This window comes from Dermacentor silvarum, chromosome 2, assembly GCF_013339745.2.
Source record: "Dermacentor silvarum isolate Dsil-2018 chromosome 2, BIME_Dsil_1.4, whole genome shotgun sequence".
Taxonomy (NCBI): domain Eukaryota; kingdom Metazoa; phylum Arthropoda; class Arachnida; order Ixodida; family Ixodidae; genus Dermacentor; species Dermacentor silvarum.
In genome coordinates this window covers 230,777,924-230,805,245 of record NC_051155.1, presented here as the reverse complement: position 1 = coordinate 230,805,245, position 27,322 = coordinate 230,777,924, and the positions used below count along the sequence as shown (strand labels likewise).

At 43.8% G+C, this 27,322-nt stretch overlaps 2 protein-coding genes across 4 annotated transcripts in view; both read right to left on the bottom strand.

The window, feature by feature from the left end:
• Positions 1 to 25,883, bottom strand: part of LOC119442848 (long-chain-fatty-acid--CoA ligase 5) — a 74,581-nt gene extending 48,698 nt beyond the window's left edge. The window contains exons 1-2 of one of the 3 annotated variants that reach the window (XM_049662423.1): positions 25,153 to 25,883; positions 23,448 to 23,544 (exon numbers count right to left, since the gene is read on the bottom strand). In XM_049662423.1, the coding sequence (XP_049518380.1) occupies positions 23,448 to 23,544; positions 25,153 to 25,320 (265 nt within the window). In that variant the 5' untranslated portion in view covers positions 25,321 to 25,883. Of the gene's footprint in view, positions 1 to 16,684; positions 16,740 to 23,447; positions 23,545 to 25,152 lie in introns of those variants that run through there. The other 2 variants (XM_037707891.2, XM_037707893.2) reach the window with 2 other exon arrangements.
• Positions 25,884 to 26,109: 226 nt separating this feature from the next.
• LOC119442847 (28S ribosomal protein S7, mitochondrial) lies at positions 26,110 to 27,046 on the bottom strand. The gene has a single exon (XM_037707890.2). The coding sequence runs from the start codon at positions 26,890 to 26,892 to the stop codon at positions 26,194 to 26,196; it is 699 nt and encodes a 232-aa protein (XP_037563818.1). The 5' UTR covers positions 26,893 to 27,046; the 3' UTR covers positions 26,110 to 26,193.
• Positions 27,047 to 27,322: the final 276 nt, after the last annotated feature.

Sequence of the window (27,322 nt, the reverse complement as noted above, 5' to 3'; positions counted from 1 at the left end):
ACATAGTCGTGGGTGGCAGAGGATTAGATGGAAGTGATGAGATTTGGAAATCAGCAGGTATCCGGTATGTTTGAGTAACAAAAGACAGGTTTAAGTGGGAATCCCTGGAAGAAGCTTTTGCCTACAGTAGGACACGAGAGAGCGACAATAAATCAATACAGATAGGCAAAACTATTTTTAAGCACCTGTTTTCATTTCAAATGATTATTATTTCTTGAGAAAATGAAGGCCATACTTTTTGAAATTTCCGAGCCAGAACGTTGCTAGTGGCACATCAACGTGATGTCACTGATTTTAATGTATTTGCTCGTGTTTGGGCAATTCTGGTGTAGCAGGAGGTCTGGAAACTTGATGGGCTGAGCCATTGGTTCCTTTAGAGTGAAAAGTAGTCCTTGTTCATCAAGAAACAATTAACTATATCCAAGTACATGCTGTAAAAATTGTCACAATGAGCTGGTGAGGAAACCTCAGGGTGGTGGTAGCAGTGTCACCTCTCTTTCATTTCTGCACGTTTTCTGACTAGCCAAGTCTTTGAAGGTAAGGGTGTTTGTTTTGCTATTGCAGAAGCATAATTTACTAACACAAGTTAACTTTATATTTCTCTCAGTGTCCCCACAACGATGATCAACTGTTGCCAGTGTCCTCTGTTGACATGCTTTTTCTAAAATGAGGATTATTGCTGTTGCTGTCTCTCAGTCCTTGTATTGCACACAGGGCATCAGTTTATCTTCTGCTAATATTTTTTCTCCCTCATAGCTGCACAATGGCAGTGCCAGCAGTTCACATTGCTGCTTTACTGCACAAAGTAGGCAGTCCCAGCTGTCTGCAGTTTTTATTTTTTTTTGCTATAGCACTTCAGTGCACTGTAATTACATCGAAAATTCATTTTTTTCGCTTCTTGTTCTTTCTTTCTTAACACACTGTCACAATATCAAAAGTATTTTTACTGCAGTGCACTGACACCATAGTTTTAGTTTCGTTGCCTGAATTTATTTATTTTTTCTCCTTTCTGTAACTTGTGCTATACACTGGCCTACTGCAGTTATGTGCTTTCATCCATTGTTATTTCTTTGTTCACTTCCTGTATAGTTTTGTTTACTATTTCCATAAAATAATGAGGGTAGCATGTAAAGACTGAAGTCAAAGGCTTTTTTTGTGTGTGTGTGTGTGTGTGTGTGTGGTGTGTGTGTGTGTGTGTGCGCGTGTGTGCGTGGCGTGTGTGTGTGTGTGTGTGCGTGCGTGTGTGCTTCAAAAAACAAATGATTTAAATGGCTGTTCCTTCGATATATGTGTTTGACTGTGACTGCATATTCAGTCCTTGAGTGCACTTTGCATACGAAATCTTGAACTGCTTTTATAATATGGAAATACAATATTAAATACAGATCTGTAACAACCAGATGATGAATGCACATATTACAGCGATAAATTAGCTGTCTGCTGTGTCAAATGGCTGCTGCTGGATTACAGCTAACCCAAAGCAGACGCTGCGATGTTTATTGCTTTTGCCGAAGCAAAAGCAACTGCATGTCTCGGCATTTCTCAATTCAGTGTGGGAAGTGCGCCAGCGCGCGCGTGCGCACTCAACACACACACGCACTAACTAACTTGATCACCGAAGAGAGGAAAATTATGACGGCAGGGCACTACAGTAAAAAAGAAGCAACCCCAGAGAAAAAGCTGAAGCTGAATATTTTACAAAATTGTTCAGCAGCTTGTGATGACACCTCTTCACTAACATAGGAGCTTAATGAACAATAATATAAAAGACACACAATGCAGGTGTATTTATTTTGATTAGAAACTGGCTGTGGTATGGTGAAGAATTAGGTAAAATAAGCATTTATTTCTTTTTTTTTATTTAATAAACATATTATAAGTAATGTCTGAGGCATTTGCTAAAGGGGGGGGGGGGGGATGAAAATGTTATGGATGCATCAAAATACCTGAAAGCCCAATATTCCCAGTGGCGAACATGAATCTGGTGTGTCAGTACACTTATGTGTCTGTGCATGAGTGTAGCTGCCATTGTGGAATGTTCTCTTGTTCTCACAGATCCGTGCTATGTGTGGGAGGTGTGGGCTCAGATATGTCTCAGTGAGTGGACAGCGAGACCGCTGCAAGTCAAGACATGACGACAGCATGGGTGTGCTTTGGCCGACAGTTCTTTCCCTCTCACTCTGAACAAGAGTGTTCCCGAGAGGGCATAAATCCGCTGACAGCCTTCTTTACATTCACCTTTGCTCTTCAGCAGCCTTTAGGAGGTGACCGCATTTTACATAAGAACATAAATGTCTTGTTTTTGTTCTACGTCGCCTTGTTTTTGCCTGCGCTCTCTCTTCTGATCAGCCTGGTCCAACTCTAGGCTGTAAGCGCACACTCCCGCTAGAATCAAAGGGGCCTATTGCTATAAGTGTACGCTGATTATATTCGTTAAAATGCAAATCAGTCATAAATACCAGCAATTGTGTTTCCAAAGAGATGCTTTCTCTAAAGCTGTTGGTTTCTAAAAAAAAAATAATAATAACTCATTCATTTCAAGACTTCTGTAAATATGCTACACAGTTATGCACACAAGTTATTTAAAAGAAACAAACGTCAGGGATACTGCACAATAATATTCAGGCAACTTTTTATTTAAATGTCGAGAAACGAGAATAATCTTTGCAACCTTCCGAATATCAATACATAGTGCAGATGATAGAGACAGCTTGAAGACATGGTAAAGAATTATAGTACTTGACAAGGCCACAGTATGCTTAAGCAGCTTAGCGTCAATATTATCTGTACTAGATATAGACACTACTTTAAAGTTATACTTACATACAAAACAATGTATTGAAATGTGATGTCAGGTGGCACCATAAATGGGTATTCATATTCCAAAATGACTGGAACATTTGAATGGTCTTGGTTACACAAAAGCATGTGTCCTGGTGAGCGTAAGGTATTCTCACATGGTTGGTGAAACTGCTTTTTTTTGCATGGTCTGGTAATACAACCTGCTTCATATAACAGAACAGCCTTCATTGTGAAAGATGTGTCCCCATCATATATGTCTGAGGCCTCACACTCAAGCTACTTTTGTTACACGAGTCCGTAGGCCAATGCATGCACCTGTGTATTGCTGGAAGTGCACTTGTGACTGTGCAAAATTAGTGTGAGCATTTTGAACATCTGACTGCAGGGAAATGTTAATTAAAAGCTTGCTAGAACATCTTCATTTGTGACATGTTAACTGACGAGTAGGAGCTTGTTACGGGAACATAAAATCCCTTGCATTGCTAAAACACGAACACCAGAGTTTTAATGAAAGTTAAATATGTTTTTTTGTGGGAGCTACAACTAAGGCTTCATTAAATTTATGCTGACTTCAGTTACAGTAATGACACTCGGATGATTATTTTATTTTTACCTTCCTGTATTCTTTATATGCTAGAGCAAAAAAAGGAGTAGCCATATTACTACATAGTGATTCAAGCTCCTTTCATATTTTAATTTCAACAATAGCAACAACATTTTTTAAATGCATAAGTTTTGCATGTTTCTTAGTATGCCAACCCAAAAACACTATTTTTGTGTTAGTTACAGCTGCTGCAATTTATCATGGCAAAAAAGTACCCAGCCATAAAGTGATAAGCTATATACAAAATGGGGGCAAGAATAATAATAATACATAGAAGAAATGTGCACATTTAGATAAATATTGGACATATAATACCAAGGACCTTCTGTAGAGATGAGGGCTAAAAAAATTATGTCAATTTGTAAAAAAAAAATGAACTGACAGCCCTGACACCTACTCATGGACAGTAAACGACAATCCTCAAGGGAATTGCTCTAGTTAATGCGGCTCTGTGTAACGACCCACACACAGTCAGAGCTGTTTGACACAAGCTTGCCCCATGCCTTATTAAAACTGCAAAACATTTTTCATGTGTTGCTCCAAGGCTTGGTCAAATTTTAATATATCACATTCATGCACGTTTCATGAATGCATGTTCACACTCAATAGGCACCAAGAAAGCCACATATAGGTTCACTGAATCTTTAGGATGCAGTACAAACATATTATGGTAAAACGATGGTTGACTGGGCTAAATGTTAAATTTATCTTGCGCTTTACTATAAGCAAATGCATTTCAAACCCTTTTTCTAAACCGATCCAAACAGCTAGCAATGTGCTACATTCATAAAGACTGCAATGGAGAAAATAATAAACTTAAGCGAGCAATGCCAGCTAGCCTAAGTTCGTTACAAATTGGGGTGTTGACCGCAGAAAGTAATGATGCAAGTTGTAAACTTGACTAGTAATAGACACTAAACAGGAAGTTTGCCAGATGTCGCATACAATCAGGACATGTGAGTAGTGTTGTGCTACACTGCTACACCGCCTGCAAGACGCTTGCTACACCGCTCGATGGCCGCTACGAGACTGACCTACATCATCCACTTTGGCTGGGTGAGTGCCTGATGTTTGCACAGGCAGATGTTAGGAGAGTGTCTTTCTTTTGGTAGACTATGACTTAAGAATTTACCTTCTTTAAACAGTGGATTTTAGTTTGAAGTGAGGGTAAATTTAATGGGCAAACAACATGAGGTACGAGATCACGATGGAGGCATATAAAGCACACCACCTCCTGCAAATTTGCGAGGAGTTGGGCATTTCTGCCGGCTCCGAAAAAGCAAGGAAAGCGGTTCTTGATGTGATGCAGGCAGAAGACGTGATGATTGAGGAAGCTGACGAGGGTTGGGAAACGATTGTTGGGCAAAAGCTCGAGACAAAGGAACGCAAGAAGCGTGAGAAGCGAAGGAGCATGTAAGTCCCGAGCAAAAGGCAAGGCGAGAGCTCGGTCGACAAACAAGCATGGATATGGCGCACAGCATGATACAATCTCCACATTTTCAAGGCAGGCGAGAATATTGTTACTTCTCTTGCTGACTGAAAAAAAGTCGCAGTTTCGCCCGAAAGGCAAAGCATCGATTGCGGTAGCAAATTAGTGGAAAGCTATACGAAGTAAAGATAGTAGTTTTATCGGCAGTATAAACTTGTAAACATAGGCATACTAACTAAATTATCAAGCATGGTGTCGCATGCGCACAAGCAAACATTGAACACATCTCACTCGATTAAGTATAAACCGCATGCGAGTGACGACCTTGAGTGATGTCTCCCCTGTGTTGCTAGTATGAGGGCAGCAAATACGCACCAAAACTGCCGTGACGCGTGCTTTGTTAATTTAAGTTGATGTGTTTTACTGTAAAGAGCAGCGTAAATATTTCTAAAGGTCTTGCACTAGGTTCTTATCCTTGCACGTATCAAAATTAAGTAATTTTGCTCGTTCCGTGTGACAATCGGTAGTACTCGTCTGATGTACATCCTGTTCAGGCTTCGCACTATTGGCTAGTCGCTCACAGCATTTCCGGGCGACGAGCAACGAATTCTAGATTTCCAGAACTGAGCGATCGAGTGATAAGAACGAGCGATCTGTTTGCGCGACGGCCCGTTGTTGCTCGAAGCTGTCCTTCATCGCGCAAAAAGTCGCCCTCATGCGGTCGCTGTCAAAATGCTGGAGTGAGGAAGCACGGTAGCAGCTGCGAGCGAATTGACCTTCGTGGCCGCCTCTCGCATCAACGCGAACTAAGCCGCAAAAACACAGCGCGTGACAGACTCTGTCCCCGTCGCAGATACAGCGGGCCGGGTGGACGCGCGCGGCTAGAACGCGCCCCACTCCCTGGAGTCTTGCGGACACTCAGGTATGCTCGGGCGGCCCGGAGCAGAACGCCCCCCTCCTCTTACAGCCCCCCCCCCCCCCCTCGCTCTCACCCCTCGGGGGCGTTGAGCATCCTTCCCGCTTCCCTCACTTGCGTGCGTGAGATTAAGCCGCGATCGCCAGCTCACCCTCGCACATACAGTACACGGCGCGCGGCGACGATTTTATCGCCATTGGACTTCATTATACGGAACCTCACAGCGACGTCCACGGCGACGGCAGAAATGGGGCTGGAGTGTCCACACAAGTAAACCCTCGTTAACTCGAACTATGATATCTCAAATTATCGGATAAGTCGAATTTTTCCCCTGGTACGATGTCAACTCCATGGGGTTTTCATCCCTTATCTCGGAACACCCCTGCGCCGAACTCCGGATACCTCGAAACCCAGACTGCGAAAATGCTTAAAAAAAAAAAAAAGAAAAAAAGACAGTAACGAAACGTTGTTTTTTTTTTGTACTTTTTTGCGCAGCTGTGGTATCGCCAAAAAGTGTAACCAGAGCCGGTATTTTGTAGCGATGCCTTTTCCGATGCTAATGATTTTTCGGGCTTTTCGCGCTTAGTCAGCGGTCAGAACGACAGTCCGCTCACGATATCAACGGGATCAGCCGGCCGTGAGCGGTGGATGATAAGGCTAGCATAGAATAAAGCATAACGCATCGCTACAAAAGACCGGCCCAGGCCTGCAATTTTGTCCCAACGCCTTTTGTTTGATTCTACTTCACCCTCATTTACAGTTTTCGGCCAGCTGATCCCATTGATTACGAGGGCGGAGCGTCGCTGCGGCCGCTGACGCGCAGCAGAGTGCGAGAAAGAGTCAATCTAGTAACGGTGAGAAGGAGTAGCGGCCCCCAGAGGCGGGCCGGCACTTGTACACATGTCAGCCACGAACGGCAATGCCTCGATGCCCGGTGCTCGGAGGCAGCTGTTGTGCGTGGCTGCGTTGGCGGTGGTCACGTAACTAAGCTGGGTACGGGTTTAGGTAAGGGTAGAATTATTGTATAGGCTCCCTTTAGGAAGTTTAGGCTCCTAAAGTAACTCTAGGTAATGGCGGTGGCGAACGCTGTCCCGCGGCGTTTGCTCGCAACGCGCGGCATGGCGCTTTCGAGAGATACAGATCTTGAGGCCGTTGTTCAGCTACAGTGGATTCTAGCCACTGTAGTTCAGCTGAGTGCAAACGGCGAAAACAATTTTGGAAGCCGGAAATACGTCATAGACCTCAGGCCGAGCCGGCTAGCGCAGGTGGCGTCGGATGCAGTCATGCTCTGTCAGAAGGACAGACGTATAGTGAACTAGAATAGCCTAGTACACTGTAGACAGACGTCTAGCGACGACCACGCGCAGAGCTTGGTGCTGCCGCCCGGAGCGATATCGTTGCGAAGAGAAGGCAGCGTACAGTGGCGTACCAACTATTTCTCGAGTGGGGAGGGGGACCGCAAAACACCTGACTCTCTCTCTCTCTTATATATTGCGAGTTACTGTTATATTGTGTGATAGAGCCTGGAAAAGGCGTCTGCCAGTTATTTTTATATGGCCTATTTATCAAACACACATCGTGAACCATGAGGGCCAGAACAATTCCTTTAATTTTCATTTATTTCTTGGAACTATATAAAATTTCAATATGATGCAGGTACTAAGGCAATGAGTGTTTCACAGAGGTCCCTTATCTCGCCCGGTAGCAGCAGTACGGCGCACATAAAAAAAAAAGCACATTTGCTACAAACATTTTTAATAAACAAAGAATTGTACTTGGTGTTTAAGTCTACAACACGAATGTATCGCTAGTTACCGTAATAGTATTGTTGAGGACATCCATAACGAAATACAATATATATATATATATATATATATATATATATATATAAACTTGCAATATTCACAAGAAAAAAACAAGACAGCAGATGTGTGCGACCTTGGTGAATTACGACCCCATTTCCAGCGAAGCTGTTTCTTTCGAGCAATTGCAATAAAAGTTTGTTTCCTGTAATCATATCGCATACTTGAAAACGTTGCCCGTATATGACCGTTCCGTTTGAAACCATGCCCACATGTAACGTTTTGGAGCTCTTCGTGTTGGGATCAATTTTTTAAAAGCCAGTAATTCATGAACACACGTGTTACTTCGCCAGAACATTTACCATTGTGTGCCAGGGCAGCGGGCTCAATTCTGCCCCGCTCGTTAGACACGTTCATAACGCTTTAGAGCGCTTGCATAGGGAATTTACTGCTAAAGCCCGAATTAACCATCTATTTTAAACTTTACCTACACGTCGCCCATTACCTGGTCCTGACAGTCACCAAACAAAAAGAAGCTGCCTTTTCTTTTTTTAGTTCAATGAGTACACCAGGCGAACCTAATATATCACGCATGAAAAAGTAAAAAGAAAAAAAAAGAGGGTTCAATAATTATTCGTAACGCTTCTAAATAAGCCACTAACGTGAGAACTTCGCGACACATTGCATTTAAAATGCTGCTTATTTCTTCAAATTATAAAATTTATGAAATGCAGAGTTCTCTTGGGACATTGGGAAACCTGGCTCAAGATTTGCCGTGGTTGAACGCGGACCAAGTTTGTCGAGCGATAGCACCGTTTGCTTGCTTTGAGAAAGGACACAGACGCTGCCCGGCGCCGTCAGCATAACGCATCTACAATTGCGCCACAAGACAACCCACAGACGCTGCCCGGCGCGGCAGCAGCAGCGAGCGAATTGACCTCCAGGCTGCGTCTCGCTTCAACGCGAACTAAGCGTCGAATGCACAGCGCATACGAAGCTACCAGCACTAGGCGCACTGTGTGCCCATCGCAGATCACTTTCAAGATATGGGCGCCCACGCGGCGCACGCAGCAGCCGCCGGTCGTGGCAGGCTAAGTCCCAGTTTGACCTTGGCTGATCTTGAAGGTCAGATTTACGAAACCAGGCGTTTTAAGGGTTTGTACCTGGAGTACCTATTGCTCTAATAACAGTAATGTGATACTTTCAAATGCTTGCTTGCGATGTTTTAAAGCCGTGTTGATCAACACACATTTACCATCACACATAATAAACTTGGCGTATTGTTCCCCTTATGTTCGCAAAATTATACCTCAGTTGTAATGATGCCAGCGCAGCAGTCTAAGTTTTACACCGCTCGTAAAACACACTAATAACGATATGGACCACTTGCATGCGTAATTTACTGCAAAAGACGCATTTAACCTATACTCGTTTAAAACATACCCTACACATACCCATACCATGCCCTTAGCTTTCCCCGGATATAAACAAGATGCCTTGTTTAGCTCACCGAGGACACCTGAGAAACAAATTACGAATCCCGTATGATGCACAAGAAACACATAAAAAATAAGGGTTTAGTAATTGTCTGCAGTAATTCCATTTAAAGCAGGAACGTGAATGTTTGGCAACGCATCTCACTCAAAATTCTCCATATTCTGACAAAATTTTAAGTTGGTATAGGCACCCTGCAATGCAGTTTGGCTGTACATGTCGCGCCACCTAGCAGCGGCGGTGAGCACCCGCGAGTAGGCCCTCACTGCCATTTCACCTTGGTCCGTACTGCGCTCAGGCGCGCCTAAAAGCTTCCTTTTCCAATTTTTCAATGGATTCACCGCGACCACTCGGCAGCTCCTCCGTAAGAAGTGTGAACAAAAAGAACATGCGCATATACTGCTGTTTTAGGTATTTTGACAACCGTGAAGGGGATGTCGGCATCAAATTGTGCCGCTTCCCTTCAAGACTGTGGGGAGAAACCCGGCGGCTGAAGGTGGATCGTCGCGGTTCGACCCGTCAAGAGTCGCTCTTGCGAATTTCTGATGAACTAAGACGCAAACGCAAACTTAAAAAAAGGATAAAAAGAAAAAAAAAAAGTACACAAGGCAGCATCCGTGAAAACGCACAATAAAGCGACAACTGCATAAACACGCGAGATCTGATTCCCGCTCTTGTAAATTGGTTTGGATAATTGTTGAGCTATTCTCGCTCCGAAACAAATGCGCAGTCGTTGTTATGTGTCAAATCTAGCTTCGTAAGCACTCCGCGTTGGGCCTTTGTACGCACTGTAGTTCTTGTTGTGCATTAATAAGTTAACGTGCAGCTCCTTTCTGCGCCTGGATCAAGACGCGACTGCTGAAAACGGGCTCATTCATGCCGATGCTCTCTCGCGTTTAGAACAGAACTAAGGCTGGAGTGCACCGCAGCACACATCGAGTATTCGCAAATTAGCACTTCTCTCGCGCACGCTAGCACACATTTATTCAGTCTTGGTGTTGAGTGTCAGCTGATTGCTCTCTGTTATGTTTCAGCAGTGATGACCTCTCACACTGGAGCGCGAATGACAACACCAGACTATGTTCGAGGTACTTTGTCAACGGAGAAAAAAGCTCCATAATCATTCAAGTGACCTTCCAACTCGCCAAAACCTCGACAAATGTGATGAACAAGGCACACTCGAAGTATACTGAAGCTACAAATGATAGTTGAAAAACGTTTACGGCCGTATTTGCCCACTTAAGCGGAATAAATTATTTATTTGTTAACTTACTTTGAGTTCGACGTCGTGAACGTGCTTTATTTGGTGTGACAAGAACTTTGCTGCGATGTCCGTCCGGTTTACTTTTTTGACACGATATATATGGTTGTTGTCGTAAAGTTGACGTCCTTTCTCGAGTGTCGGTGGTCGAAAATGGGCCTCAATGTTTTCAATTGCCTTAAAAACCACAGTTTTGAACGCCCGACTTGTTTCAAACGAGCGCCGCAGAAGCATGCCTTCGTAGAAGTGGCCGCCTCGGTGTTTCGCGGAACTGACACGGCGGCGCTGATGGCTGAGCCGATCGCTGCGCCGCCTGACCATTGAAGGGAGCCTATATCGTGCAGTTGTTTTCGGAGTCTGGGAAACATTTCGATTTGTGGCAGTATGGCACCCTGGAATGCTTGAATGCTTTTATTCTACAAAGAATAAAAATTAATCGCCCTTCACTCATAACATTGCTTCATACTTCGAAGAAATATAAGCAACGTTCCTCGCATAGTTTGCCGAGAATACCAGGAAAAAAACACCTAAATGCCGTGTTACGCATAAAAATTGCGAGATGGTTGAAGAAAACGAGCATTCGCCAGCCGAAGAACAAAACGAAAAACGAGCCGAAAAGAACAAATGAAATTTTCCTTCAGCTGCGTTTTGTTGGAAAGTGTCCGCTCTCAAAAGTAGAGGGGGGGGGGGGGGGGGGGCAAATGGCATACATTGCCCGCCCACTTTTGACAGCGCCCCCCCCCCCCCCCCCCCCCCCCGCTCCCGGTAGATACGCTTATGGCAGCGTACCCGCGATTACTGAGAAGGTAAGCTTTTGCGAGCCGCGCCGAGGGCAAACGACGAAGGCGCAAGACGAGAAAGTCGGACTCAGGCGGCGATACGAGCCGGGTCAAGCGCGCCAACCGCTACCGCTAAGACGTTAGGAAAGGCCGGGGATTAGGGCAAATCCGAAGCTTAGGCGAGAAAAAAAAAAAAAAAAAAAAAAAATAGGCGTGACGTACGCGCGTCGGGAAAGAAAAGATTTCACAGAAATTCAGACGCCGCAAATTCCGCTTGTCCTCAGCGGTGTCTGAGCATTGAGATGAACACAACGAAGCGTCGGGTACGCTCGAAGGTCTGCTACAATGGCCGCTGCCTTCCTGGGGGAAAGAAAGGAGCCTGCCTATCGGACAAAGGGACAGCGTGCACGCGGGTCCTTGAATGCGCCGCTCTCCCAGTATTTGGAGGCCGCAGGTCGAAAGTCGCAGGTGCTTCAGGAAAATCAGTTTTGTTCTGGTGTCGCGACTGGACAATGCTTAGACCCGAGCAACGCCTCCTATTTACGAGGCGTTGACCCGAGAATGGGCGACCCGCTCGAGCGCGTCCGAAAAGGTGTTTTTGCGAACACCAAGTGATTGAGAACGTGGTACTGTTATACGCGGATTCTGCTATTTGTCCTTCTAATATATATATTTTTTTAATTCTTTGCCATAAAGTTGAGTCGCGTGTTGAGCGTCTGAAATGGTCGAGATGTAAAGAAGAGCGCCTTCTACGCTTTAAGATGTTGGTCTTTTCTGTTCGCGAGAGACAGACAATTTTTCGTTTGTTCATTTTCTACTGAAACCTGATTGCGGAACGCTCGAGTAGAGAAAGCGTCAGTGTTTCAGTTTGTTGTTTTTACGTACATATAGGCTAGGAGATCCTAAATGCTTAATTTTGATTGTGACTTGTTTTATGTATCGTATGCACTAAAGTTGTGTCAGTCCACATTTGTTTTTATGTCGTTCGCGTGAGTTTTGAGCATTTGTTTCCTAGTTTGTTAGGACCGCTTCTGGGCTCTATATGTGGTACTCGTTCTTCCGAGTGCATTTAGACAACACTTAGCGGAGGGCTATTTGGTTGGCGGTTACAGATGTTATTCCGTACTTTTGCGAAGTGGCACCCAGGCGCACAGATCAGAAGCGCTCAGCCTTTGCGTCTCTGGCGTTCCGGGGCGAAATTAAGTCATCTTCGGCAACCTTAATCTTTACCAAGCTGCCCGAATTACAGTTGAGAACCGCTTGTGAAGCAATTCCTATTTTACTAACATTGTCACGCGTTGACAATTAAGGAAAGGTTCGCATTGTTCAGGAATATTTTTTCTCTTTTTTCTTTGTGTAGCCGGATCTCAGAAAATGCTTTGTTCACTCATTTTGGTCTGGCGGCTTGGAGAGAATACTGAGGGTGCGTGCTTTAGCCGGAGTGGTTGCTGTTGCTGCGCCTCGGTCGTTCCGGTGGACATTCTCAGGGATGAGCAGCAAGAAGTACCACTGGCGGATAAAGCGGCAAAGCCTGTCCCTCCAAGCCATCGACGACGTAGCTCAATCAGCACATCCAATCTTCCGAGCTGCGTCGGACAGCTCGACTTCTGGATGCATTGTCTGGTGGCGGGGGTGCTGTTGTTCCACATCGCGTGCCTTCATCGAATCGAGGCGACAAGCCTCACCCCCCCCCCCCCCCCCCCTTTTTTTTTTCTTCTGAGGTGGTTGCTCTAGTGTACCTGTTTGTGCTCACTGCGGGAGCATATACAGGCACACTAGGTTGCCCTTTCAACATCCACTGACAACCTTCAAAGTTCCACGGAACTGCGGACCCCTACCTGTGGGTGCGGTGGCAGGCAGCACGTAGACTTAATCCGCGACGAAAAGGGAATGCGACGCGGGTGACAACAGCACCCGCCCTGCCTCGTTCCTGCCGACGATGGGTCGCCAAAGGGATTTAAGGCAGAACCGGCCCATTGTTAGATGTGAGAGTCGCCACCAGCCGTCCAGTCGGTCTGGTGCGTTCTTGCAGCTACATGTACGCTATTGTCAGATATCTGTACATATTGTATAAAACTTTTCATTTACACTTCGTCTGCTCCAAGAGTCAGTCTCTTGTCCTCCACCCCGAAGTCACAAGAGTAGGTAACAGGCAAAGCTCAGATTTCAAACCTGTCATTTTTCTGAACGAAAAATGTACAACTACAAATAGCATTGCCAATGATGTCGGTGCTTAGTGTAATCGAGTTTGTTGAACTTGGCTGTTTACTACATTGAGTTTTCTTCTGCTATATAATAATATAAAGCATAAGAATTAAATTTAGATTGGCACTTTCGTTTACTATATCTGGAGTATCTTCAGAAGGGTACTACTGTAGATGTCTATAACGAGTCTATAATGCTGACGGCAACAATTTGGCCTACCCAAAGTCAAACTTGTACATCAAACATATTCAAAACCATAATTCTGGGCCATTATTTGCCATGCAAGAACTGCTTGTGGAAATTTAGCCAAATCATGGCTTGCTCAAGGAATAAAAATAAAGTAATGGCAATAAGCATCACATGTGATTGGACACTCAACTTCTTATCACCTAATCTTTTCCTTATCTCAAGTAAAATGACAAACAAGCCCAAACGTGTTTGCATGGTGGAAGCATGTACATGTACTGTCGAATTGTTCGTTGCCTTGGGGTGAAATTGATGGATTCGTCATAATAAATTGACAATGGGTATCTAGTACAAAAAATACCTTTACATCTATACCATCTCTCATTGCACGTCTATGACATAGAAAATGCAGTAGCCTCAGACCATGCACAAGCATGCAAAAATGTTTCTATCACAAGGATGCACCTTGAACATTGTGCACAAGAATAAATACAGCCATGCAGGTTAACTAGAATGCAGTGCCACATTGCAAATGTAATATGCACAACCTTTTAGTTTTTATTTTAGTACATAAATTGTGAAATGCCAAAGACAAGTGTCAGAACCCAAATTTCGCTTGCATAACTAACCATCCAGGTTTAGGATCTCACAAACAGTATGGTGGAAATATGAAAACAAGCAGCTAGAAGGGGTTAACAGATTGTAAATCATTGTTACCAGTCCCATCCTCCAATCTATTTCAAAGTTCCAATTCCGTTATGCAGAGACACATTTTCTTTGTTGTCCCAGTGAAGAGGAAAGCTGCCATTGACTAGCTTTCTTGCACAGGTGCTTAGCCGAGTGCAGCCATGAATGTGTAGACGAAAATGATGATTAAATTACTATAAAAAGGTACAGCATGATTGCATGTAATAGATACAGCTTATTGTGGATATTACATGTGCTTCACTGGGCTTGCTTTTGCTCTCTCCAGCAATGTTGAAAGAGAGAAAGAAAAAGGAAAAGGCTTAACAAACTGCAGCTTCAAAATACAACCTATGATTAATAAATACGGTGAATAAATTGCTGGCATGCAGTGTAGTTGGTACTACTGGTTGACAGTCAGGTCTGTGAAGCTTGAGGTCTGTCGGTTATCGTTCGTGAAGCCGTGCAGTTGTCCAGGCATCAAACGTGCATTAAGGTACAGGGCAGCAATGGCTGCCCTGTAAGGTGAAATGGCGCAATGTACAAATGTGAAAGTCTGCTTTAAACTTGCTAGAGCTCCAAGAGAATGTCGCGACATGCTGCACAAGGTGTATGGACACGGTGGTTTATTGAAGAGAAGTGTGCATACTTTTTACAAGCGGTGCATGCTTTCAAGCAAATTTCGTGATGGCCCGAAGAACGTAATAGAGATGCAACAGCCTGGTAGGCCTGTGAACGCTGAACTCAACCGCATCCCACAAAAGTATGCGAGACGTGTACATGCGTTCTCAAAAGTACATAACCATGGGGAGCAATCATTTTGAAGGCCAATAAGCTGTATTCTTGCATACATGTACTGAGTTTACTGCAAATAAATAATAAAAGCAATCATTCATTGTATTTATTGATCACAAGCTGTATTATCGAAGGGTCCTTTTGTACATTTTTCAAGAACCCTATGACCCCAAAAGCGAAGCAGTGGCTTAGCAGCATTTTTTTTTTCTTTTTGTGTGGCTGACGATTATACCAGGGTCATTCAATACTTTTTCTTCTGGCCAGGAAACTTCCTCAAAATTTTCATAGAGCTGATGTGCTACCACAGACACTGACATAAGTCATCAGTTTGCCGTGCTGGGATTGCCGGGGCTCCATGGTAATGAGAATCATTTCACCAGGAAAATTGACTTTCCCACATTTATTTCAGAATGTTTGCAGACTGAACATGCAATGAGAACTTTAGGTAAAATAATTTAGTGTGCAATGCATTTGTGCTTAAATTATATACACAACTGCATCATGTGATGAACTTGGTCTATAATATTGCATTGCTCGCACTAGAAGTTCCGGTCAGCCCTGCCACACGACAGCAGTTTGCCATGCCCTTCCTTCTAATTGTCCGTTTACCATAGCATGTCACTGACCTCCCGTATAGGTGAAGGCCAATTACCCCACACGTTGAGCTGCCTTTGCACAAGTCAGAGTGGCACGTAAAGGGTGCATGCTATTTCTAAGCAGTATAGGCATGGCTTACATGGGGAAACTTTTGCTTTTAATCGGAAGAATTAAATATATATGGCCATTTGCAGATAGCGTTTCACACCTTAAAATACGGCTATGAGAGCACCCTTGGGAAGGGCTTCAAAACTTGCGACCTTGTGCTTATCAGCAGACCACTGGGCCACCACAGTGGAAAAATAAAATTTAGTAAGAATTTATTTTAGAGCACACTTGGGTAGGAATTCTGATCTAGGCTAGCTACGCATTTCCTTGCAGCACAGTCTGTTTGCTTAATGAAAGTGCAGAACGGTCGCCATCACAAAGCACTTGTGAGGAGGTGACTGCAAACGGCTATTGTGCCAGTGGACGATACCGTGTTGTTGAATGAGGCTGTTCTTTTGGCTTAGACAGGTAGGTAAGCCAGCAGGACTTCATAAATAATAGAAATGTAGTCTGCGGTGAGCTTATATCGCTCACATTGCAGCGAGACGATTTTTGTTCATTGCACGTGTCTGCACGAACGTCTTCAGCATCGAAATGCTTTTCACACATACGAACGCGTTTTCTATCAAAAGTGAATCCAAGAGTGACTCATGCCGCAGAATGGCTCACTACCAGTGATCCTCTCCTAGTGAATTCCAATTGCCCTTTCTTGCACCTGCTGACCCCCATCTTACGCCTGCAAATTTCCCAATTCATCCCACCAACTAATTCTCTGCTCTCCTCGACTGCACTTTCCTTCCCTTGGCAACTATTCTGTAACTCTGATAGACCACTGGCTATCTGCCCTATGCATTACAGGGCCTCGATGCTTTCCTCATAATGTCAACTAGAATACCAGCTGCCCCCATTTGCTCTCTAATCCACACTGCTGTCTTCCTGTCTCTTAAAGGGTCCCTCACCAGGTTTGGCCATTTTAAACAAAGAGTAGCGTACACATGATGCGCTGACGATCATGTCTGCAAAGTATTACGGTGCTGCACACCATAGGAAACTGATGAAATTTCAAACCAAATGCAGTGTACCTTCTCTCCCAGGGAAGGCTGCTCCAAGCCAGAGAGTCATGGTCACATGCACAAATGCCTCTTCGCACTGAGCATTTTGTCACTCACTATGACTAATCATCCAAGGCAAAGTAGCACCACAAGAAAGGAAGAGAAGGGAAAAAATAGGTGGGGTTACAGTGTGGTACACCCCTCAGCTCCAGTATGAGAGAAAGCAGGGAAGGAACACTGCTTGGGGGTAGAGAGTGTCTCCATTGGCAGAAACGCTCGCCTCCTGGCAGCATGGTAACAGGACAGTTAATTTCTTCTATCTCCTCTAAGAATGAACCAACCTGAAAAATTTGCTTGGTAAAGTACTCCTTAGACGGTTTTTACAGTTTCCAGTGTATAACCAGAATTTGCAATGGGGCCTGGTAAGTGGCCTTTTAAAAGGCCACATAGCCACCAGGCCACATAGCAAACTTTAATTATACACTGGGCGCTGTTACGTGCCCTCTAGGGAGCGTTCTACCGCAAACATTTTTCAAATTAGTTCATTAATAATCGAGATAGAAAATTTCAGTGCTACGAACCCACGATTTCAGGAGGCGAGCGTCACCGCCAACATAGACATTCTCCCCACTTGTCCTCGTCTAGCCTCCGCAAGCGAAATTCCTTCCCAGCGTTCTCCCATACCGGAGCTGGCAAACGTCACGGGTCCCGCCCCCCCCCCCCCCTTTTTTTTTTGTGCCCCCGCTTTCTGCTTGCACGGCGCACATCCGCTGACGGTATCGCGTGCGAGCTGTTGCGTTTGTCTCGTTTCGCGCAGCGCACGAAATAACCTGACTAGCGGTATAAGTCAGTGCTACACGAACACTGAGGTACACGCAAGCGGATCACAGAGCATGATCGCGCGCTGGAACACGCTGGAAAATGAGATAGTTTCGCTCTCAGCGCGCGCGATTGCGCGACATGGGAACAAGCAGACGAAACGGAAGTACATCTCTCTTGCTGCGGTACGAAGTAAGACAAAGACACGCAGACATTCGGCTTGTATGTTTTATTATTTCTCTAAACTTCGTCCATTGAAGCAATAGATTAAACAAATAACTGCTGTTGCCTTGACTAATTCCCGAAGTCATGTGTTACTATGAGCGACGTCACAGCACTGCCATGTACTATCAGCCATAGAGTTTCTCACTATCAGCGTCAAACATGGAGGAAGGAAACTTTAACTACAGTCATAGAGTAACATACGAATTACCTTGTATATGTTACTCTATACTACAGTGGCCACTGTACTTGAACAGCGGAGCGCGTGACGCAAGCATAAGTGCGCGCTGTCCAGTCGTCACCATTGACAGGCGCACACATCTGGTTAAAGCCCCTAGAAAAAAAGCTGGCTTTACATCGGGTTTATATTTGAAAGGGAGAAAATAAATATAAAAGAAAACAGAAGCTAAAATATTGTAGTTTACAGCGAGTGTTGTCGCACGGTTCGCCGAAACCAAAGTAGCACAGACAGCGGTGCGCGTGGTGCAGTTTGCACCGTCATCATTAGAGATACAGAGATACATTCGCTTGTGCGGTTTGCCGCTTGTGCGACAAATTAATTCTTTCAATCGGCAAAGTTGCGCACCGTGGTATCGCTGGCAGCCGCGACGGTGGCCGGCGTGTGCGCTCCTGTCAATAGTGATGACTGGACGGCGCGCACTATCTTCACTTATGCTTGGGCCACGCGCTCGGCAGTTCATTTCATTTGACGCTGATAGCACGTATGTACGCGCACTTGTACGATCACAGAGTTAGTGTACGATAGACGTCGACTTTCCGGCTGGGAGCGCGACGCCCGCGAGAGCGGCAAACGGCGTTTGGTTTGAAATTAAAGCTCATTTCGGGACTCGTAGCGGTGTAATACTTTGCAGGCACGACGGTTAGCGTGAATTGTATACACTGCGCTTGCCAGTTCGAAATGGCAACGCCTGCTGGAGAGTGGCCCTTTAAGGTTACGCCTAACACAGTGTGTAGAACCAATTATAAGCGTCTTAAGTTTACAATATTCCTCTTTCCCCTTCGGAGAAGAAACCTACACATTCAAGAAACATCCTTGAAGAGCGTGCTTCTGTATGTATGCATGAGTAACTTAGCTCACGATCCCTAAAAACACCTCACCCACTGCCCTTTATCCATATGGTCAATACCAAGAGATGATCATATCCAAAGAGAGATAAATAAACATGTTAAGCAAGCAAGCAAGAAAACAGTAGATAAACATGGCAGATTAGCATTAAGACACAGCCAAAGCCTCATATTTTAGAAAACAAAACAAGGCCTTTTTTTGTGTGGGTGTGTGAAAGGGCACCCAGACGTAACTGAAGACCAGTATGCTCAAGATAGAGTAATCGGGAAGCAGAGTTTGCAAAGCAGCAGTGAGGCTGGAGTGTTTTGTGCTGTTGTAGATAAGACTCGGGATGTAACCGGATCTGGGATAAATCACTGCCAAGGCTGCACAGATATGTTGTGCAAACAGTGAGGCCTCTCATTCAAGGTTCATGGAACTGCATGACGACTGAGATAAATCATGGCGAAAAAGAATAAACCTTGGGATCCTGATCGCTTACACACCAGCCCACACACAGCACAGTTTGTTTACTGATTACAAAGTGTACCAGCTACTCGGTTCTCCCAAGTATGTGCTCTTAACTCCTGTGCCTATTCACGAGGGAGCCGGACATGTGGAAGCAGGGCATTGCGAGGTTTTTACGATTGCTCCAGCTAGCTCAGTCACCTGCTACGATGCCACATCGATCCTCACGAGTAGCAGCATAGGAGGCAACGGTGCAAGCCGGAGCAAATGTCAAAATGTCGCAATGTCCTGCTCTCATGTGACCCCATTCTATGTCATGATATAATGACACAGTAACGTCTTGGGGAACGAAACCGAAAGGTGCTGTAGAAAAGCTGTTAATTTATTTAGGGTGCTCTGAGGCTTTCCAGTATTTTTGCTAGAGCTTAGAGATCTTAGACCTTAATTTAACCCAAAAGAAGTGAATAGTTGGAAATATCATGTCAGTATTTGATTGAGTATTTGAAGTGACATTTAGCCTTTCAAGTTCCAATTTTTCATACTAAATATATATATATATATATATATATATATATATATATATATATATATGGGTATAAACAAATTTACCGCCATTTTCATTATTCCACGAAAATGTTCAACATTACAGTATACCAACCTAAAGTACACAGTAAAGGACATTTGTTGCACATTTCCTTGTCAAAACTGCAGCTGTTTTTGACTGTTACTATTGAACATGTTTTCAATGAATTGAATTGTTTTAGATTGCGATTTCCTTCACTGGCCAGTAAGCAACTACTGCAAATGTACGATGGTGTTAACATGAACATTCTACAATGTATTTTTAGGCACTCATTCTATCTCTGGCCATGTTTTGCCTGTGTTATTAGCTATAAGTGTAATCTATTCACTATCCTCTCATCAGATGTTATACCCCTGTAAGAGGGCCTTTAGGGGCACTTTGAAATAAATAAAATAAATAAGCATGTTACATTGTATGGTTTACTTTTAATATTATCCTATCATATTTATTTATTCATTCTACCCTCAGAGCCAAAGTGTTACAGAGTGGAGTGGTTACAAAGAATACAAAAAAAAAAAAAGCTATATCAAACAAGAAATACATAAAATGATGAAAAACACGAACACTAACAATAATACAAATTCGAAAAAGAATACCACAGGTACGAGATGGAACACCAGAGAAACAGTAAAGCAAAAATTGTTGCTGTGAGTGGCTGCTAAGTGGTTTTGAAAAGTTGCATTACATCTTCAACGAATGCAAGGAAGGTGCTTCCACTTTTCAGAAGTCCTTCGAAAGAATGAGTAGTGGAGAGTGGAAGTACTACAAAGGGGAGACAACCTCATGTCTGTGATCAATGTGTGACGAGACATACTGGGGAGGAGAGATGACTTAGCAGTGTTGTGAACAAGGATGTATTAAACGGTGAAAAAGGCATGAACCGAAAGTCATACGGCGAGATGCAAGTCATGGTTGTTGAAGGCTAGATTCCATATTGATTTCATAAATTAGAGAAAGTTGTACTTAAAAAAAAAATGCTATCATAAGAAGAGAAGGAAAGTAAAATATAAATGAAGTGCATGTTTGCAAAAACTCAGCTGCATGACCTGAAATGAGCTAACAGACATGGTTTTTCGGTAGCAAGTAAATAACAAGACAGTGCAGTCTGGGTGAGTAGTATTCGTCATCCACAATATTGATACAAACTGATCAATAACCACTTATCATAGGCAATTAGGGGGCACTGGCCAAGCCGTATGTCGCAGTTATTGCACTCGAATAAATTTAGAATATTGGCACTGTTTAACACTATTAACGCTGAAGAGAGGGAAAGGGTGGGGGGAGGCAGATACGTTGTATGGCAAGTACCTGATGAAGCAGCTTTATGGGCTTTAGTTTTCCCTCTAATTCGTCAAAATGCATTCTTCTATGCATTTGTATGTATACAAAGTGCTTGGTGCAACATAGGTTGACAACAGAAACATTAAAAAAGAATTCTTATGCAAGTGAGATAAAAACCCTTCTGACTACACTGGGCACTTTCATTACAATTTTTTCACACTGGTGCCAAGCAATATTATTCAAAGAGTCTTCATCCTGCCAGCAATAACAATCATCATCTACACATAACTATATACTAGATTCTAAAAGCATAGAGCACTTACATTTCACATTGTACATGCTAGACACAATGTTTGGTAGTGTGCCTATTTCTACCAGATGGCAGAACGTTTATGCAGTGGTACCTAACTAAAGTGATGCATAGTCTCAGTGCAGGCTCAACATGCTTCGAGTGTGGTAGAAATGTGCAGTGCAGGGATTGTGCGCAAGCAGTTTAGATGATATGAGCCACATTTCACTCAGAAAATGGTTAACAACAGAAAAAAGAGAGCGCTAATAAAAATTTAATGGGATGAACAAACATGCATACATGTGGCATAAAATTGCTGTTAGGTGTCTATCATTAGTAGTAGGCAAATATTCAAAATTTTGAATAAATACTGAACTGTTTAATTTATTATATACTTGATTTTTAGAATTTAGCATTCAGTATTTACAAACATTTGCCCGAGGCAGAAAGAACTGGAATACAATTATTAGTTAGCTCTGCATGGAATGAAGTATCGTGCAAGTGTTTGTTGACCCCTGGCTTTACATCTACCAGCCAGCTTTGTGCAAATTTAATTAGTTTTCACAACACATTTATTCAGAATCAATATCCAAAGCATTGAGATTCATGTTCAATAAGTACAAGAGTCATGATTCACTGACAGAACTCATGAACGAATTTGGTCTATCCACAATTAGCACTAGAGCAAAGTTCCTGCATCTTAAATTTATTTTCATTCAGTTAAATCATGGCGTACGAATTGACTCTTCAAAGTATCTCATGATGTCGAACTCCAGAAAAACAAGAATCAAGCACAGCAAGAATCTCACAGAATACAAATTTCATCGACATCCCTTCCGATTTTCCTTTTTTCTCTGGGCTGCACAAGAGTGGAACCTACTCCCATATGTCCTTGTTAGAAGTGTCTCTTCTTTTGGTCTCGCAAAGTCCATTTAGAAACCTAGAAGCTTTATTGTTGCCTTGTCACATTTTTTTTTTTTTTTGTTCCTATCCACAATGCAGTTCCAATGTACTCACATCAACCAATTTTACTATTTTTATACTTTCCGACACCTCTCATAATATGTCCAACCTCTCTTTCTTGCAACTTATTATCAAGTTTCTCCTTTACTGTGTTGCTATGTATCCCCCCCCCTTTCTTGCAACTTATTATCAAGTTTCTCCTTTACTGTGTTGCTATGTATCCCCCCCCCCCCCCCATGACCTTTTTCTTTATTTTTTCTCTCTCTTGTGACCTGTATTTTGACTTCCTTTGTTGGATCTTGTGAAGACACATTATGTACATGGTTTCATACAATGACCAAAATTCCTGCCACAGCCTATATAAAGGCTTAGAACTGCATGTCTAAATAAACGAAATAAATAAATTCTTATTGCTTCCACAGAGCTCACCACGATTACGTAATGTTACATATGGCCCTGTAGAGTTATACTTAGTTCCTCCTAAATATAACTTTTCCATCTTGCATTAGTCATGGCTTCTTTATGTATCTAGTTTTCAGTATCCTTAATTGTAGCACTATTGTTATTATCAAGGTGATACAAATCATTGTCACACTTTCCCATGCAAGCAGCTTAGTCTGTACTCTCTATTATTTTTCTTATGCACATTTCACTTCTTAATTTTACTTCTGCCATGCCCTCCACCTGACACTGGCAAAATTCGTCGTGAAATTGTGAAATAAATATAAGCAAGTAAATAAAAAAATACTCGGAAGCGTAGGCACACATACTAAAACAAAAAAAGCCAACGTTCAATTTGACGTTTCGGTCGAGGGCCAGGTATTTCGTAGGAACAGCGAATCATAAACCAAATGATTTTTTTACAGGTATTAGGTATTTTAATTACTATTTTCAGCCATCACTGATTTAATATTTATTTGACAGAAAAATTCTGCAAATAAAGAAAAATAAGTGCCAGTATTTCAGTTTACTTGAAGGTTTTGCTGTGTGCATAATGCTACTCTTTATAGTCACAACAAAGAAAAAGAACTGCTTGATGGGAAGACTGAATGAACTTGGTTTTTCTTGTACATGTGATTGAAAACAATAATATATTACTTACTGTTCATGCGCTGTCCTTGAAGAAGGGCTTCATACACAGTTGTCACCCCTGTTTCCGGCACAGTACCAGCATTTCCGACTCTTATCCTTTGAGGACCCTATAAACAAACAGAAAAGTAGGCATGTTCAACACATCATTGCTTCAATCAATGCTTCAAAAGAACTGAGTGTTAACTCACATGCAGAAATATTTTATACTGAACCAAAGATAACCGATTTTCATTTTTAGACAAGTTATACTGTAGAGTCAACAGGGTGGTATGTGCTTCGGCCAGTTGGTGCATATATATGTGATGGGTAAACAGCACAAATTTAAGACGGGACACATCTAGAGCGACAGGACAATGTGCTCTCTTGCTCTTGCACTGTTTTGTCTCTACATTGTTTATCTATCGCGTAGACTAGAGTCATGCTTTACTCAACTGTCACAACTGAGCACACGTGCCGACTAAATGTGCAAGTCTGCTCCCGACAGGCACAGGTGCGCATCCTTCAGACAAATGAGTCCAGCTTGGAAATTGTGTATGTGGAGCTTTTCCATGTGTGCATTTTTCTCTGACTGAGAGAGCTGTCAGTCTGTCAGGTGTGGTGGAAAAGAGAGTGCAAGACATAGCACTCTAGTGACACAGCATACAACAGCTAGTTATACACCTGCATATGTTGCTGTCTGAGGCATATAGTGACATGCACACATGGTCTATAATGTGAAGGTCAGTGTGCTATCCACGCCTAGTTTCAATTATTTCATACACAAAAAAAAAAAAAAAAAAAGATGAGGAATGAAGCGTGGTGCAATGATACATACTTGTGCATAATGAGATACCAAAGTCAATGAATGAAAATAAACATTTTGTGAATACTACAAAAATGAGCAAGGGACAGAGGCATATTTCAGGATCAAAATGGACAATTCCACTGATAAAAATGATCGTGATCTTAATTGCAGCAGGACTGAATCGATGAAATTCCACAAAGATGTAACAAAAAGCATGTAGACCATGAATGAGAAAGAGCCTTGTATAAGAGAGTGACAAGCAAGTTCAATGAAGAAAAAAACATCTGCACTTGAAGTCAGACATTTATACTGTGTGGCATGATGAACTCCCTAGAGCAAAATCTACTTCTCAGTTTGCCGCGAGGCACATTTGTTTAAGCACATTTGCTACTCATTTGCTACCGCCTCTACCTTACTAGAGCCATTCACAAAAAAGTGCTCCCAACCACAGTGCAATATTGCGGAAGAGTGTGCAGAGCCTGTCATATGCGAAAGGCAGCATTAATGAAAGCATTAATTTCCTTCACTGCCGGCTTCCACGCGACAAACAGGGTAGGCGAGTATGCGTGCATCACTAGAAAAACAAAAAAAGGAGACAGGACAAACAATATCAGTAGGGGGAAAAAGCGGCGCCGGTGGTGTCGGAGATAATTGCCAGTTTTCCTTAACCGACGCAATGAAACAAACAATCCGGTCTCTCACATCACCAAGGACGGCGGCGCGTTAAATTTTTTCCCCTCTACACTTTCTATTGAATCTCGAGCGCTCTTGCATGCGTCCCGTGTGCACTCAAGGCAACTTCTCTAAACTGCAAAAAAGGATATTGACCTTCCTTACGTTGCAACCTGCGGAAGGCCACATCAGTCAGTAAAAACTGACCATGGGTATGTAGAAAAACACGGGGTTCGCCGCGCGTGTTACGGATACGTACACTTACCGGCAACACCGTTGATTGACAGAGGATAAGGTCGAGATCCTCCTTGGTTGCAGCACTCATCCATGATCGGCGGGACTCCGCGCGATGGAGACGTGGGAAAATGCTTCGGTTAGCACATTTCATGCGCGCGCCAGGAAATCGGCTGGCGATGAGCTTGAACATTGCGTGACCGATTGTATAGGCTTCGCCGGCGAAAGCTGCGTGTCCGTGCCCACAATCCGTACGGCGCACGAAGCGGACCAACAATGCGTCGCGTTAGCCGGCCGCTCAACAAGTGGCGGCAGCGGCGGCGGATACTGGGAGAGGAGAGCAGTTCGGCGGTCGACGCTCCAATGCTCCAACACCTCCTGTAATACAGCTCCCCTGCTGGCCGGCGACATGCACGCTGTACCCGTCGTCGCTGGTTCTCGCGCACTGTAAGCAAACTAACCGAGGGCGCAAGGCACAAAGTCTAAAAGCGCTCAATGAGCGGATGTTAAGAAACGGGGTCGAGCTTATCATGACGCGCTCGCTGCCGAAAGGCCGAGCGCCAAATCGGTGACACGTCGTCAGAGCCCGTGGACGATGGAGGAAAAGCAGCAGGAAAAGGCTGCAGTGAGCGAATTATACTCTGTCCGTGGCCTTTTCTAGGCGGCTCTTTAGCACTCATTTTCGCGGCAAGTTTGTGACACGCGGTGGACCTTTTAAGTAGACCTCGATTTGTAGAACCGCAGAAGCAGCTGCTGGTTACACCCTTTACACTACGAAACGTTAAAGAAAAGAAAAAAAAGAAAACGAAAAAAAGAAAAAAAAAAAACTGACTTTTGTTGGCGCGTTTTCAAGAGCCGATTAAAGCTTTCTTTCTCTATGACTAAAAGCTTTCGTGCACTGTGCTTGGGCATATGCACGGTCAGTGGTCACACACTGGGCGAGCAACCGTACCATAGACCGTACGAAAGAATTGCAACGGCGGGCTAGCAAAATTTATTTATTTTCTACACAACTAAACGCGCTTGCTGAAGGCTCGATGCAGGTCTATTTGGGCAAGGCAGGTCGTTACGACCATCTATAATGGGCATAAGCTTTGTTGGCTTCACATTGCTTGTGTAGCTCGTGCTTCTTTTTGACGACACGTCCCTGGTTGTTGTACGCATCCAGCAGCTCTTTGGCGAGCTGATCATGGAACCGCACTTTCTGGTCCTTGTCGTTGACTGCCTCGATCATCCACCTCATGCAAAGCAAACGAGACCTGTTCTGTGTCATAGGTACAGGTACCTGGTAAGTGATGCCACCTCGCTTGATCGGGCTTAGTTCCACTACTGGGCGGCAGTTTTCTAAGGCCTTGTGCAGGATAGTTACAGGGTTGCACTCGATCTTCCTTTTCGTGTCCTCATCAGTGGCGCGGTTGTACTTAGTAAGCTGGATCCGTTTCACGTTGAACAGTCCACGTTCAACGTTCTCTCTCGCGAGTGCTTTGTTTCCTTCGCGCATCAACATATTTATGAACTTGTTGAGCGTAGCGTCATAAAATACCGAAGTCGACACATCGCTCAACGCTGCCTTGACAGGGACGAACTTGAAATCTTCCGCTTCTCCTGATGCTTCCAGTTCCTTCAGTTTCCTCTTGTCAACGAATGGTTCTACGTAACTTTTGTCATAAACTGTAGTCCGCACATGAGTTGCATAAACGGGGCACAACTTGCGAGAAACGACACTTCCAGAGCGAAGCATGCTTCCACAGACGGAAGCGGCCATTTCTGAAGCGCACCAACTGTGGCGTAATAAAACCTAAGTGCTCCGTTATGGTGGCTCCTTCGCTCCGTCGCTAAGGTTGCGGTCGCCGCCTCTGGCTGTGAGCGTCACGCCGGTCGCGCAGCAGCCGAGGGAAACGTTGACCATGTGTTGACCGCACCGTTAATGTTCCAATAACAAATATCGCATCCAAGACTGAAATTACACAACTCAACTGCCTACGAAAAAAAAAAAAAGTTGAAAAGCTCTTTTTTAAATGAAACAGCACAGTACATCTGAAGCAGTGCCTTTAACGCACATGGGGCGCTCTCTCACGGCGGCAAGTAAAATGCATTCCTCGAAATTGTCGGTGGTGGTAATACTTTACTTTTAGCAGGTTCTGCAGCCTCTACGGTATCTACGGAATGATCTACGGTCACTGTCGCGTCAGAGG

Bases quoted from the DNA above. Each gene is read 5' to 3' on its own strand.
- LOC119442847 (XM_037707890.2), bottom strand. From the start codon at position 26,892: ATGGCCGCTTCCGTCTGTGGAAGCATGCTTCGCTCTGGAAGTGTCGTT.